Source organism: Sinocyclocheilus grahami, unplaced genomic scaffold (genome assembly GCF_001515645.1).
Source record: "Sinocyclocheilus grahami isolate Dianchi unplaced genomic scaffold, SAMN03320097.WGS_v1.1 scaffold97.1, whole genome shotgun sequence".
Taxonomy (NCBI): domain Eukaryota; kingdom Metazoa; phylum Chordata; class Actinopteri; order Cypriniformes; family Cyprinidae; genus Sinocyclocheilus; species Sinocyclocheilus grahami.
This window is the reverse complement of record NW_015505276.1, coordinates 2,126,157-2,140,126: the sequence shown is the minus strand read 5'-3', so window position 1 is coordinate 2,140,126 and position 13,970 is coordinate 2,126,157. Positions and strand designations below refer to the sequence as shown.

Below are 13,970 nucleotides of genomic sequence, written 5' to 3'. Positions count from 1 at the left end.
ACTTTTTTGGAATCGGGTTTGTAGATCAATCTGACTGGCTGTTCATTTTAGCAAACCAGTACGCCAGAAGAAAAATAAAAGTAATGAAAGCAAGCAAATGACAAAGTCAAAAGTTCTCAAACAGAGGGCTACATTTTCATAATGACATGGCCATCTAGAAATTGAAGTTTGCATCTATGCAGTCCTAGTTTTTGGTTTACCTCTCTGAATGATTAATACACACTACTGCCACCTGCTGGTATGGAGAGTTATTGACAAAGTGCTGCATGTATGCGTTGGTTGGCCGTAGTCTTTATTCTGTGATCAAACTCAACTTTCTGGCCCAGATGCACACAATGTGATGCGACAACACAGTCGGCTTTCATCACCGCTAGTTCTTTTATGTTGGTTTGGTGTGTTGTGGCCTTAAGGGCTTGTGGTCCATTTTTGTGTGAAACTACTAAAGAATAGTGAGAAAAGACTTGATTGTCACCTTTCTTAAGCTGAGACAAGACATGAAATGATAAGTGATGTAATTTTGCGTAAGGCAGCAGACTGCCATTTAGCAAACCAGTACGCGAGAAGAAAAATAAAAGTAATGAAAGCAAGCAAATGACAAAGTCAAAAGTTCTCAAACAGAGGGCTACATTTTCATAATGACATGGCCATCTAGAAATTGAAGTTTGCATGTATGCAGTCCTAGTTTTTGGTTTACCTCTCTGAATGATTAATACACACTACTGCCACCTGCTGGTATGGAGAGTTATTGACAAAGTGCTGCATGTATGCGTTGGTTGGCCGTAGTCTTTATTCTGTGATCAAACTCAACTTTCTGGCCCAGATGCACACAATGTGATGCGACAACACAGTCGGCTTTTATCACCGCTAGTTCTTTTATGTTGGTTTGGTGTGTTGTGGCCTTAAGGGCTTGTGGTCCATTTTTGTGTGAAACTACTAAAGAATAGTGAGAAAAGACTTGATTGTCACCTTTCTTAAACTGAGTCAAGACATGAAATGATAAGTGATGTAATTTTGCGTAAGGCAGCAGACTGCCTCCCTGTGAGACAGCAAAATGAGTCAGCAATCATGTTGATAGTAATGACCACAACCAATTGACGCAAACAGACGCTACTATTGATTCTTTGAGCCTCTCTCAAGTGAAAAATCACTTTTTCCCAGAGCACCATGGCAATACCCATCAGTGATGGGAAAATGGAGCTAAATTTAAGTCCATTTCAATTTAGTCACATGAGTCAGCAAAGAATGACAGGGCAATCGGGGTAATTGAGAGATATTATGGATCTGTTTTTAGTGTTTTTGGCTTATCAACCCACCTGAGTCTGTTTTCTCGGTGTATTTTCTGCTCTGCCCCCGTATGATGAGGATGAAGATGAGCAGAAGGATGAAAATGAGGCCCACGAGAGCAATAACCACCAGAAACCACCATTCCTCATAAAAGGGGGAGACCTTTTGGGCTGGTAAAAGGGAAAAGAAGCAGAAAAATGGGTTTGCACAACATAACACCAAGACCATTTAGGATTTTTCTGCCGTGCAAGTTTACTGACCTGATATTGAAGGAGAAGGAGCACTTGGAGAACCGTAGCCATAGTCATTCACCGCAATTACACGGAAATCATAGGTGACCCCTTCTCTGAGGGTATCCAGGTTAAGAGTGTACGATGTCACCTCTTTAGGGATGTCTTTGATTAGAATATCCCACAGTCCTTCATCTGTTGATGGTTAGAATGCCATTATTCCTTTTGTAACGACCTTAAATGTTGCATTTCTGAACAACTTCTGCGGTTTTCTTTTTCACTTACCAGATGGTCTTGCTTCGATAACATAGCGTGTGATGGGAGCACGGCCAGGGTCACCGCTGGACCAGTGGAGAGTCAGGGCCGAGCCATAACGAGAGATAAACGGCTCCCCCGGAGGCCCTGGAGCACCTGTGTCACAAATAATGGAAATAAGATGCTAGTGGTGCAGAAATTACATACTTCAGCTTTGGATTTATTGATATTACAAAATGGTAAATATGGTGCTAAATGTGAGGCAACAAGACCTTCTCCAGGGCCAGTGGTGATGTTGGCTTCGATCTCTGGGCCATAGGTAAGGGTTTTAGCACGGATGCGGAAGTTGTAGGTCACGCCATCGGCCAGATCCTTGATTTTCATCCACAAGGGGGTGCTGCCCTTCACATCCACAGTGACAACCTTACTGACACCTGAATTGTGAGGAGAGGAGTCTGTAGAGGAAACACTCAAACTCTAGATACCATGCTAGAGTAAAACACTAATAATGACACATACAAACACTCATTATTACACTGCACTGTATTGATATTATTGAGTTATATTAACACACACTCCTGTTCAAAAGTTTGAGGTCAGTAAGTTTTTTCAAAAGCAGTTTATACTTTTCTTCATCAAGGATGCATTCAATTGATCAGGAATAAATTACATTTTAAAATATATTACAATAGAAATCAATTATTTCAAATTGTAATAATATTTCACAACATTACAGTTTTATTATTTTTATTATTATTATTATTATTATTATTATTATTTTATGTATTCAAATGAACTGCAAATGTGGTATTCAAAACCCTGTTGCACATAAAAGGCTTCTTTCAAAAAGATGAAAAAAATGTGTACTGACCCCAAAACTTTAAAAGAAAGTGTATTTTAATAAAACGGCATTCAAATTCTGGTTATATTTTTGTATTATCTGAAATTAAGCTTTTAATTAAGGCTCTTCCATCGGCTTACACTGATAGAAAGTTCTGTATTCAACATGTCTGATAGTCATAACAATGTAAATATTTGCATTTTGAATTACTATTGGTCTTCTTTCTTACAACTGTTTGCATACTGACTTGTAATTGGTCTATCTATGCCAATGTATGCACTAGTATGCCAATTCCCTGTATGCATAGAATATCTAACTGATCTACATTGATCTAAAATGTCCAGTATGTAACAAAGCATACTAGGTAGGGTATTGTATCCCACAATGCAATGCACGTGACTTGACCTTCCGTTTTTAGTGTGCTGAATGTGCCAGACGTAATTTTAGCAATTTGGTTTTTGGCCCATTATCAGATTTGAGATACATACAACACGATAAGATCATATGTCAACAGTATAGCATACAGTTTAAATCATTGTTGTATGTGTTCTCTTTCACATTATATATATATATATATACAGTGGGTACGGAAAGTATTCAGACCCCCTTAAATTTTTCACTCTTTGTTATATTGCAGCCATTTGCTAAAATCATTTAAGTTCTTTTTTTTTCCTCATTAATGTACACACAGCACCCCATATTGACAGAAAAACACAGAATTGTTGACATTTTTGCAGATTTATTAAAAAAGAAAAACTGAAATATCACATGGTCCTAAGTATTCAGACCCTTTGCTCAGTATTTAGTAGAAGCACCCTTTTGATCTAATACAGCCATGAGTCTTTTTGGGAAAGATGCAACAAGTTTTTCACACCTGGATTTGGGGATCCTCTGCCATTCCTCCTTGCAGATCCTCTCCAGTTCTGTCAGGTTGGATGGTAAACGTTGGTGGACAGCCATTTTTAGGTCTCTCCAGAGATGCTCAATTGGGTTTAAGTCACGGCTCTGGCTGGGCCATTCAAGAACAGTCACAGAGTTGTTGTAAAGCCACTCCTTCGTTATTTTAGCTGTGTGCTTAGGGTCATTGTCTTGTTGGAAGATAAACCTTCGGCCCAGTCTGAGGTCCTGAGCACTCTGGAGAAGGTTTTCATCCAGGATATCCCTGTACTTGGCCGCATTCATCTTTCCCTCAATTGCAACCAGTCGTCCTGTCCCTGCAGCTGAAAAACACCCCCACAGCATGATGCTGCCACCACCATGCTTCACTGTTGAGACTGTATTGGACAGGTGATGAGCAGTGCCTGGTTTTCCCCACACATACCGCTTAGAATTAAGGCCAAAAAGTTCTATCTGGATCTCATCATACCAGAGAATCTTATTTCTCACCATCTCACAACTCCATGCGGGCTTTCATGTGTCTTGCACGGAGAGTCTTCCGTCGGGCCACTCTGCCATAAAGCCCCGACTGGTGGAGGGCTGCAATGATGGTTGACTTTCTACAACTTTCTCCCATCTCCCGACTGCATCTCTGGAGCTCAGCCACACTGATCTTTGGGTTCTTCTTTACCTCTCTCACCAAGGCTCTTCTCCCCCGATAGCTCAGTTTGGCCAGACGGCCAGCTCTAGGAAGGGTTCTGGTCATCCCAAACGTCTTCCATTTAAGGAATGGAGGCCACTGTGCTCTTCGGAACCTTAAGTGCAGCAGAAATTTTTTTGTAACCTTGGCCAGATCTGTGCCTTGCCACAATTCTGTCTCTGAGCTCTTCAGGCAGTTCCTTTGACCTCATGATTCTCATTTGCTCTGACATGCACTGTGAGCTGTAAGGTCTTATATAGACAGGTGTGTAGCTTTCCTAATCAAGTCCAATCAGTATATTCAAACACAGCTGGACTCAAATGAAGGTGTAGAACCATCTCAAGGATGATCAGAAGAAATGGACAGCACCTGAGTTAAATATATGAGTGTCACAGCAAAGGGTCTGAATACTTAGGACCATGTGATATTTCAGTTTTTCTTTTTTAATAAATCTGCAAAAATGTCAACAATTCTGTGTTTTTCTGTCAATATGGGGTGCTGTGTGTACATTAATGAGGAAAAAAAAAGAACTTAAATGATTTTAGCAAATGGCTGCAATATAACAAAGAGTGAAAAATTTAAGGGGGTCTGAATACTTTCCGTACCCACTGTATATTTCTGACCATGGCCTATAACTATGCATTTTATCCTATCCTTTAATTTGTGCAAAAGCAAAGGCAAAAACTAAAACCTAAGCTGAAATTACATTTACAATCTATTATTTTGTTGCTTTACACGCACAGGTATTGCTTTTAGGGTTTTACAGGCAAATTCCCATATGTGTGAACATTGCACGAGGTCATGCTCTAGGGGTTAAACTAATAGAGAAAGCTGGGCCTTTGCCTTTGTGGTGTATCCTCCAGATTCTGAGATAAACAGCAGCCTAGCACATCTGTTTTCCCCCAAAGCCTTGACCACTCTGGAGCCATTATGGGACCACAGTAATTCCTCCTCTGATCCCAATCACAGTGGAATTTGGCCAATGCACCACACTTGGCAATTTTTTAACCATGCCTTGCTCAATAACAGGGCAAAGGGAGGGAACGCCACAGAGGAATGCCATTCATTAAATGCCAAAAGAAGCCTCATCTTGAACACATTTGGAGAGCAAATTTCAGACATTTGTAAGTTTAAAAAAGCATGACGGGCCTAAAAGGGTGTAAATCAGCTGCTGACTAAAAGTTATCCCAATAATTTGCTCAGCCAAAGCTTTTAGTGTGGTGTAGTTTCTCACCATCCACAGGCGTGCAGGGCTCATAGACCACACGATACCCTTCTACGATGCCGTTGCGCTGCTTGGGCTCACCCCAGGACATGTTGACCGAGGTGGTGGTGAGTTCACTAAAGTGGATAAAACTAGGAGCGCTTGGAGCTGTGGAGTAAAAGAAGATCTCATTAAACCCTGAACACGATTTCACGAAAGTGCATTTTGATTGACTGATTTCAATAGAGCTAGCCAGGGCTCAAAATGAACAGTTGCCAAATGTGAGTAAAAATTGACCTTGGTGAGTAAATAAAACTTTATTAGGCACTACAACATAATACATGGTACAAATCAAATTGTAAGATCAATAATATGAATCTTGCTTAAGTAAGTGATGTGAGTCTACAAAAATCAAAATCTGTTGTGTGTCCTTTGACAGGTTTTAGTACAGAAGAAAAGCTTACAATCACATTTATCTCAGGCAATAAAGGTATCAAGATTTTATCTAGAGTGTCTCAGTTTTTTTCCTTCACAAACATATTTGACATTAACATAGACATATTAAAATATGTGGAAGGAAACAATAATAGGCCTACACATTTTTTCTAAACAGTTGCAGTTTCACACAGAAATTGAGACCGGCCTGTATATGATGTATGATGCTGCAAGTGTCCAGAGCAGTGTGTCATAAATATTTAAGGAAAACAAATATTTTCTTTATCATACACACTAGTGTTTTAAAAGTTTGGGAGCAAGATTTTTCAATGTTTTAAACCAGTCTCTTCTGCTTAGCAAAGCTGCATTTATTTGATCAAAATACAGTAAAAACAGAAATATTGTTAAATATTATTACAGTTTAAAACAATAGTTTTCCATTTAAGTGTATGTTAAACATAATTTATTCCTGTGATGCAGAGCTGAATTTTCAGCATCATTACTCCAGTCTTCAGAGTCACATGATCCTTCAGAAATTATATATAATATGCAGATCTGCTGCTCAAGGAACATTTCTCATTATCATCAATGTTGAAAACGTTGCAGCTTATGATTTCTGTAAAAACAATCATACACTTTTCACTATTACTGTCATTTTTGATCAATTTAATGCATGAGTTCGAAATATAAGTATTGATTTCCTTAAAAAAAAAAAAGACATTAAACTTTTGAACAGTGTTGTAAAATGCTATATTATCTAGATACAGTTCTGTTAAGCTAATATGCAGATCTGCTGCTCAAGGAACATTTCTCATTATCATCAATGTTGAAAACGTTGCAGCTTATGATTTCTGTAAAAACAATCATACACTTTTCACTATTACTGTCATTTTTGATCAATTTAATGCATGAGTTTGAAATATAAGTATTGATTTCCTTAAAAAAAAAAAGACATTAAACTTTTGAACAGTGTTGTAAAATGCTATGAAAATGTGTAATTAAATCAGTTAAATCAAAATTACGAAGGGGATTAGGCCTATACCTGAATATTTTCACACACATACACTCTTAAAAATAAAGGTGCTTCAAAAGGTTCTTCAAGCAATGCCATAGAAGAACCATTTTTGGTTCCACAAAGAACCATTCAGTCAAAGGTTCTTTAAAGAACCATCTCTTTCTTACCTTTTTGTAATCTGAAGAACCTTCTTTCGCCACAAAGAACCTTTTGTGAAACAGAAAGGTTCTTCAGATGTTAAAGGTTCTTTATGGAACCATTTAGACAAAAAGGTTCTTCTATGGCATCGTGAAGCACCTTTATTTTTAAGAGTGTACAGAAACGATTGATTTCTTTTCCAAATTGCATTGACTGCTCTAAAATTTGAGACACCAATGTTTCAGGAGTTTAGGACACAGAATATGACACATGCTTATTTGATAACTCTTTTGTTTCCAATTTTGATTTATGCTTTTTTTTAGGATTAATTGTTTAGCATTGCATTGTTAGATGCCAGTGTTTTCCGTCATATCTATGCAAATATTTGATTTAAAAAACAGTATCATAGCTATTAAAAGGTTTCTTGTTATAATTTTAAATCTGTATTTAACCTCAGAATGATCTCAAAGTAAAAAGAGGTGCTAAAGTCTGATTTTTGTGGTGGCTGTGCTTTAAAATGAAATTATTATAATCTTAATTCAAGTGAAGATGTATTTTGAAAGTCTGACAGTAATCAGTGTTGAGTGCTACTGTAAGGTTAACCCTGCCTGCTTTAAATGTCTCAAAATGATTAACAGTTGAAAATATTAGTTAGAAATTTAGAAAAGTAATCAAATGCAATCAGTTACATTGCTTTAATAAAGTAACTGAAATAGTTATACTACTTATTACATTTTAAATAGGGTAAATTGTAATCTTTATTCTATTACATTTCCAAAATAACCTTCCCAACACATTATAAATTGCAAATATTATTCTGCTGTTCCAAAATATGTGTTCTTTGAGCTGTAAAGTTGTCTAAATAGTTATTTTTATGAACTTCACCTTGTGTGTTTAAAGGGGTCATATGATGCGATTTCAAGTTTTTCTTTCTCTTTGGAGTGTTACAAGCTGTTTGTGAATAGATAAGATCCCTAAAGTCTCAAACCCAAAGAGATATTCTTTATAAAAGTTAAGACTCGTCCACGCCCTCCTAAAACGCCTCATTTAAACACGCCCCCACGTCTACGTCACTGTATGGGAAGATTTGCATAACGCCGCCCAAATGTTCACGCAAAGAAAGAAGGTGTAACTTTTATTCTCGCTGTAGTATTGTTGTTGCTGCCACCACCATATTGTGAAGATGCTGTGTGTTTCATTGTGAAAGTGAAAAGACACGACTAGAAATCAGTGGTTAAGTTTTTATAACACTGTTCCAGAACAGTTCAACCCAAATATTCAGATGTGTGCAGTGCATTTTATGGAGGACTGTTTCCTGATCCTGGTAAAACAGGGTAAACAGGGATTGTTTGGACAATGTTGTCATCCATACGTGAGGTAAACAGTCCTTCCATGTAACATGTGAATGTTAAAGGGTTTACTGGCTTTACATAAAACTCATGTCAGGAGTTGGATATTATAGTAGTCACACTACTGGTATCAACCAGTTTGAAGTTCTATCTATCTATCTATCTATCAGTTGAAAATCTATGCACCACTAGTGGTTTTAAACTGAACTGCCAAAATAATTTAAAAGGTAAAGTTTGTCAAGACATACTTTGAATATTGGTTTGACAAAGCTTCGTCTGAAAGTTTAAAACTGTTTGAAGATTGGTTTGATGTTTGAAACGTTATTTAAGCCTTTTGTAGTGAATACTTGGGCAGCCCAAAGAAAGGTTTAAAGCTTGAAGGTTACATAGGACTTTAGCTTTTTGCAGCCTGAAGAGACATTTGAATGGTGGTTACTAGGGTGTGCTGGCTAGGTCAGTTATTTTGAAAGAAACCCCACTATCCCTAAGATTACACAACAACAGTATATTGGCTTCGTCAGGCTATCACAAACTCACTTAATTGGTTTAGTCAATAGTGCGATGTTGACCAGCTCAAATAAACAACAACCATTACATTATAAACAATAGTTGTTATGGTATTTGTTCGTTTATTCAAAGTGACGGATGATTTAGAAGTATTTTTTGAGGTAACTGACAGCGTCTCCAGAGTTGTTCCACCATCAGGGGGCATTCACAGCAGGGCTGTTTTTAGACTTTCATCAAAAAAAAAAAAGTGCCTGTTTTTTATAATGTTTTTTTTTTTCATCTTCACCTGCTATACAGAGTCACTCCTACAATAGATTATAAGTAAATATTAACTTCACCTCTTCTTGTTTTCTGTCTCATAAAATATCCCATTGCTATTTCGGATGTGAAAAACTGCTGCAAACGATTCAATGAGTGAGTGAACTGTTCTAATAAATCAAACTGAGGGATCGTTTTCAACAAAAAAAAAACATGTTACATGTTTTGGCCATTAATTTACACAACAAAGGAAAGGTCATTCATTTACATGACAACTTGCAAAAAGTGCAAGTTTTTGAAAACTATACCATCTCTTCGTAAACTACAAAAATGTGAATTTGCGAAAACAGTGATGTAATTTGCATGTATATTACATTATCAGTCTATAGGTATATGCGCAGTTGTGTATTGTTTCTTTACAAAGTGACATCGCCATCTACTGGCCTGACATGCATAATATAGCACTTTTAGTCATTTTTGCAAATCTGGGTAAACAGGGATTGTTTGGACAATGTTGTCATCCATACGTGAGACTTTTCAAAAAGGAAAGGAAAAGCTTTTTTGAAACGTACCTTTAATTGTGAACAATTTCAGACATTTTTACAAACTCATGTGAGCACTTTCATGATTCATTCGTGAATCTAGCATTGCTAGTTCTGATTCTACAGAAACACACAAGACTTGATTGCTGAAATATTATCAGAAAAAAAATATTCTCAGGATGGCATATTGGCAGACAAGGATTTATTATGTTTCTCTGGGGGACAGCAATATTTTAGGGTCTAGCTGAAGCACATCAAAATATTGTACCTTATAGCCTTGAATATCCCCATTCTGGGCCTCCACTGGAGGCGGGTCCCATGTGACATCAAGCTGAGTAGCTGTTGAGGACTGGATAGCGGCATTTTGAGGTGGAGCAGTGGGCACTGATGAGAACAGAGAGAGAGATGATGAATCCTAGACCGTTTGAACTGATTTATTAGACTTTATACTGACTGACAGCACTACTGCACGTTTTTATTAGACTGTGAAATCAACAATATTGACTTAGAGCATCAAGGAGGAATATAAGAAGGAATATTTCGTTTTCTGCCTATTTCTACGTTATATTTTTGTTTGCGTTTGTATTTTTGATTGCACTTTCTGGTAATTATAATAACTGCCCTCGGCTAAGAAGGAGCGCGTGTCATTTAATTGCTCCCTTCCTGCGTTTAAGTGCGAACTGTAGTTTCGATTGGAGGAATTGCCCTGCTATAGACTATTGGCTGTGCTAATTAGAAGGCGGCCACAGCTGTTTTCACTTTAGTGTCTTAGACTGTGTATTTATCTGATGTCTGTGCGCTGATGCGGAAGCATCAGCGGACGCGTTCAGGCCTCCTCGTGGGAAGACCAACGAATGTAAAGACCTGCGACTTTACCTGCATGACTTCACCGAGCAACGAAATCGCCCAGGCACTTAAGTATATTTTTGCTCTTCCCTGTACACACTCTCCTTTTCTGTCCTCTCTTTCCCACCTCTATCATGTGCTTCCAAACCATTCCGGTTGTCTCTCGACAACGCTCTACGGTCACACGCAGACGGCAACGCAATGTTGCTAACCTGCATCCTATCTCTACATCCTCTACTGCACCTCTTTCTTTCTCTATGGGTCTCTGGAAATGTCAGTCAGCTGTCAACAAAGCAGACTTAATTTCGTCTTTTTCTTTAAACTCCACACTTAGCATATTGGGCTTGACTGAGACCTGGATTCGTCCAGAAGACTCAGCAACCCCAGCTGCTCTCTCTAACAATTTCTCTTTCTCTCATACCCCCCGTCAGGTTGGCCGGGGTGGGGGCACTGGTCTGCTCATTTCTAACAATTGGAAATACTCAACCCACTCTCCCCTATGCAATTACAACTCATTTGAATCTCATGTGATCACTATAACAGCTCCCGTAAAACTCCAGGTTGTGGTAATTTACCGCCCTCCTGGGCAAATTCTATCCACCTTCCTAGAAGAGCTGGATGGGCTGCTGTCCTCATTCCCGGCCTGGCTGGTGGAACGATCTTCCCACCCCTATCCGGAATGCTGAATCCCTGACAATTTTCAAGTGACAGCTGAAAACTCATCTCTTTCGAAGCTACTTGACTTCATCATAAAAAATAAATAAATAAATAAATAAAAAAGTATCTCTCTCTTTATTTATTCCTTCTCTTTCTAGCTTGTACTTATTTGAACAATGTCTAAGAACTTGGTATTACAACCACTTCTTGTGTCTGTTTGCCTCTTTAAGAAGAATCGCTTTATGTATCCCCCAATTGTAAGTCGCTTTGGATAAAAGCGTCTGCTAAATGACTAAATGTAAAATGTGTAAATGTATTTGTACCCTTACCCGCCTCTCCCACGAACACTTCCTGTGGCGAGCTGGTGGGCCCTTCCCCTACTGCGTTATACACGCTCAGTCGGATCTCATAGCGCTTGTGTTTATTCAGATCTGAACAATGGAGAAAATGTGCACACATACACACTCTATTAAATATAGCATGATAAACCTTAAGTGGTGCTAAAATGTAATGATCCCGTTCCACTGAAGTGAGATGTTGAGAGGAAAAGTCAATGACAGTGTGGAGAGAAATGGGCACAGTCAGACAAGACCAGACATGATAAGCGAGACAAATGAGATTGGGCTCTCGCGTGAGCAAATAAACGAGGTGTGAGAAACAGACGTTACTAGAGTTTGGCAGGAGGGAATGGATGAGTGGAAAGCAGTGTTGGGGAGTGACTAACTAAAGAATTAGCGATAGCTGCTAACTTAATGTTCTTCAGTAGCGTGACATTTGCTCAGCTGTTTTAAAAACGGTAATTTTTCCACTAACAAACTAATGTTCATCTAGACAGTTCATTTAAAAGAACCAATGTGAAAAGTTATTCACAGATTTGAGTCCCTGTGCAAATGTATGTACAATAACATAAATTAATATTAAATATAATTAAATTTCATTTTTATGGTAATAAATAATAGTATTTGCAACTAATATTAAGAATAACTTTTCAAAATAATATATTATTTACTTACAGTAAATGCCCTTATCACAATTTTTTTTAATTAAATCTGAGAAAAAGGCAAGGCAAGTTTATTTATATAGCACATTTCATACACAATGGTAATTCAAAGTGCTTTACATAAAAGGAAGTAAAATAATCATAAAAATAATCACAACAATAAAACAAGGAATTTAAAAACTTTTAAAATGATTTAAAAATGTATTTAAAATGAATTTAAAACAGTTAAAGATAGAAAATGATTATATATAAAATACAGTGCAATCAGTTCGGACATAGCACAGTGCTCTTTCAATAAACGCACAGCTAAACATATGAGTTTTGAGTCTGGATTTAAATGTGGCTAATGTTTTAGCACATCTGATCTCTTCTGGAAGCTGGTTCCAGCTGCAGGCTGCATAATAGCTAAAAGTGGACTCCCCTTGTTTTGTGTGAACCCTTGGTATTTATAACTGACTCGATCCTAATGATCTCAGTGGTCTGTTAGGTTTATATTCAGTGAGCATAGCTGCAATGTATTTAGGTCCTAGGCCATTGAGTGATTTATAAACGAGTAAAAGTACTTTAAAATCAATCCTAAATATAACTGGAAGCCAGTGTAAAGACCTGAGGACTGGTGTGATATGTTCAGATTTTCTGGTTCTAGTCAGAATTCTGGCAGCAGCGTTCTGGATGAGCTGCAGCTGTCTAATGGTCTTCTTGGGAAGGCCGGTGAGGAGACCATTACAATAGTCCACCCTGCTGGTGATAAAGACATGAACAAGTTTCTCCAAGTCTTGACTGGAAACAAAACATCTAATTCTTGCAATGTTTTTGAGATGGTAGTATGCTGATTTAGTTACAGCTTTTACATGACTACTGAAACTAAGGTCTGTCTTCAGAATCATACCAAGATTCCTGACTTGATTTTTAGTTGTTTGACCCCTAGAGTCAAGGTATGCGTTCACCTTGAGAACTTCATCTTTGTTTCCAAATGCAATGACTTCGGTTTTTTCTTTGTTTAACTGAAGAAAGTTCTCGCAAATCCAACTGTTAATTTCATCAATGCATTGGCAGAGGGAGTCAATGGGGCTGTAGTCATTTGGAGATAAGGCTAAGTAAATCTGGGTATCATCTGCATAGCTGTGATAGGCGATTTGGTTCTTTCTCATTATTTGACTTAGTGGGAGCATATACAGGCTAAACAAGAGCGGTGCAAGAATTGAGCCTTGTGGGACTCTGCATGTCATGGACGTCCACTTAGACTTATGCTCTCCTATACTCACATAATAACCTCTCCCTTCTAAGTATGACCTGAACCATTTAATTACCATGCCAGAAAGCCCAACCAAGTTTTCCAGTCTCTCTAGTAGTATGTTATGATCGACAGTATCAAACGCAGCACTGAGATCTAGTAGTACCAGCACTGATATTTTGCCAGATTCAGAATTTAAGCGAATATCATTTATTATATTAATGAGTGCTGTCTCTGTGCTGTGATGCGGTCGAAAACCAGATTGAAAATTGTCCAGGTCAAAGCCTATTAAATAATAGGTTAGCATCCAGATACTTTGCGAATATGGAAACATTTGGATTTGTGCAGAATGAGTGAGGGAGTGAGGTGTTTCATCTTTAAATTAATTCGTTTTGCCTTGATGCTTATATTTAGCCTAAATACAACTGTTGTGGAGAGAAGGGAACTAAAATAGCCTAATTGTGTTTGTAATTTTGCGTTTATTTACCATTATTTTAGCCTACATTTTTTATGAATGTAATAATAAAATGAAACGTACAGCCTACTAATTTAGGCAGTTTTTTCCTCTCAAAACGCTTATAGGAGTAGCGTTTTTTTTT

At 37.8% G+C, this 13,970-nt stretch overlaps 1 protein-coding gene across 1 annotated transcript in view; it reads right to left on the bottom strand.

Moving 5' to 3' along the window:
- LOC107588001 (protein sidekick-2-like) overlaps nucleotides 1–13,970 on the bottom strand; it is a 73,772-nt gene that overhangs the window by 14,400 nt on the left and 45,402 nt on the right. The window contains exons 19-26 of the mRNA XM_016275982.1: nucleotides 11,467–11,568; nucleotides 9,903–10,018; nucleotides 9,533–9,536; nucleotides 5,421–5,558; nucleotides 2,042–2,224; nucleotides 1,800–1,925; nucleotides 1,545–1,709; nucleotides 1,314–1,454 (exon numbers count right to left, since the gene is read on the bottom strand). Of these exons, the coding sequence (XP_016131468.1) occupies nucleotides 1,314–1,454; nucleotides 1,545–1,709; nucleotides 1,800–1,925; nucleotides 2,042–2,224; nucleotides 5,421–5,558; nucleotides 9,533–9,536; nucleotides 9,903–10,018; nucleotides 11,467–11,568 (975 nt within the window). The remainder of the gene's footprint in view (nucleotides 1–1,313; nucleotides 1,455–1,544; nucleotides 1,710–1,799; nucleotides 1,926–2,041; nucleotides 2,225–5,420; nucleotides 5,559–9,532; nucleotides 9,537–9,902; nucleotides 10,019–11,466; nucleotides 11,569–13,970) is intronic.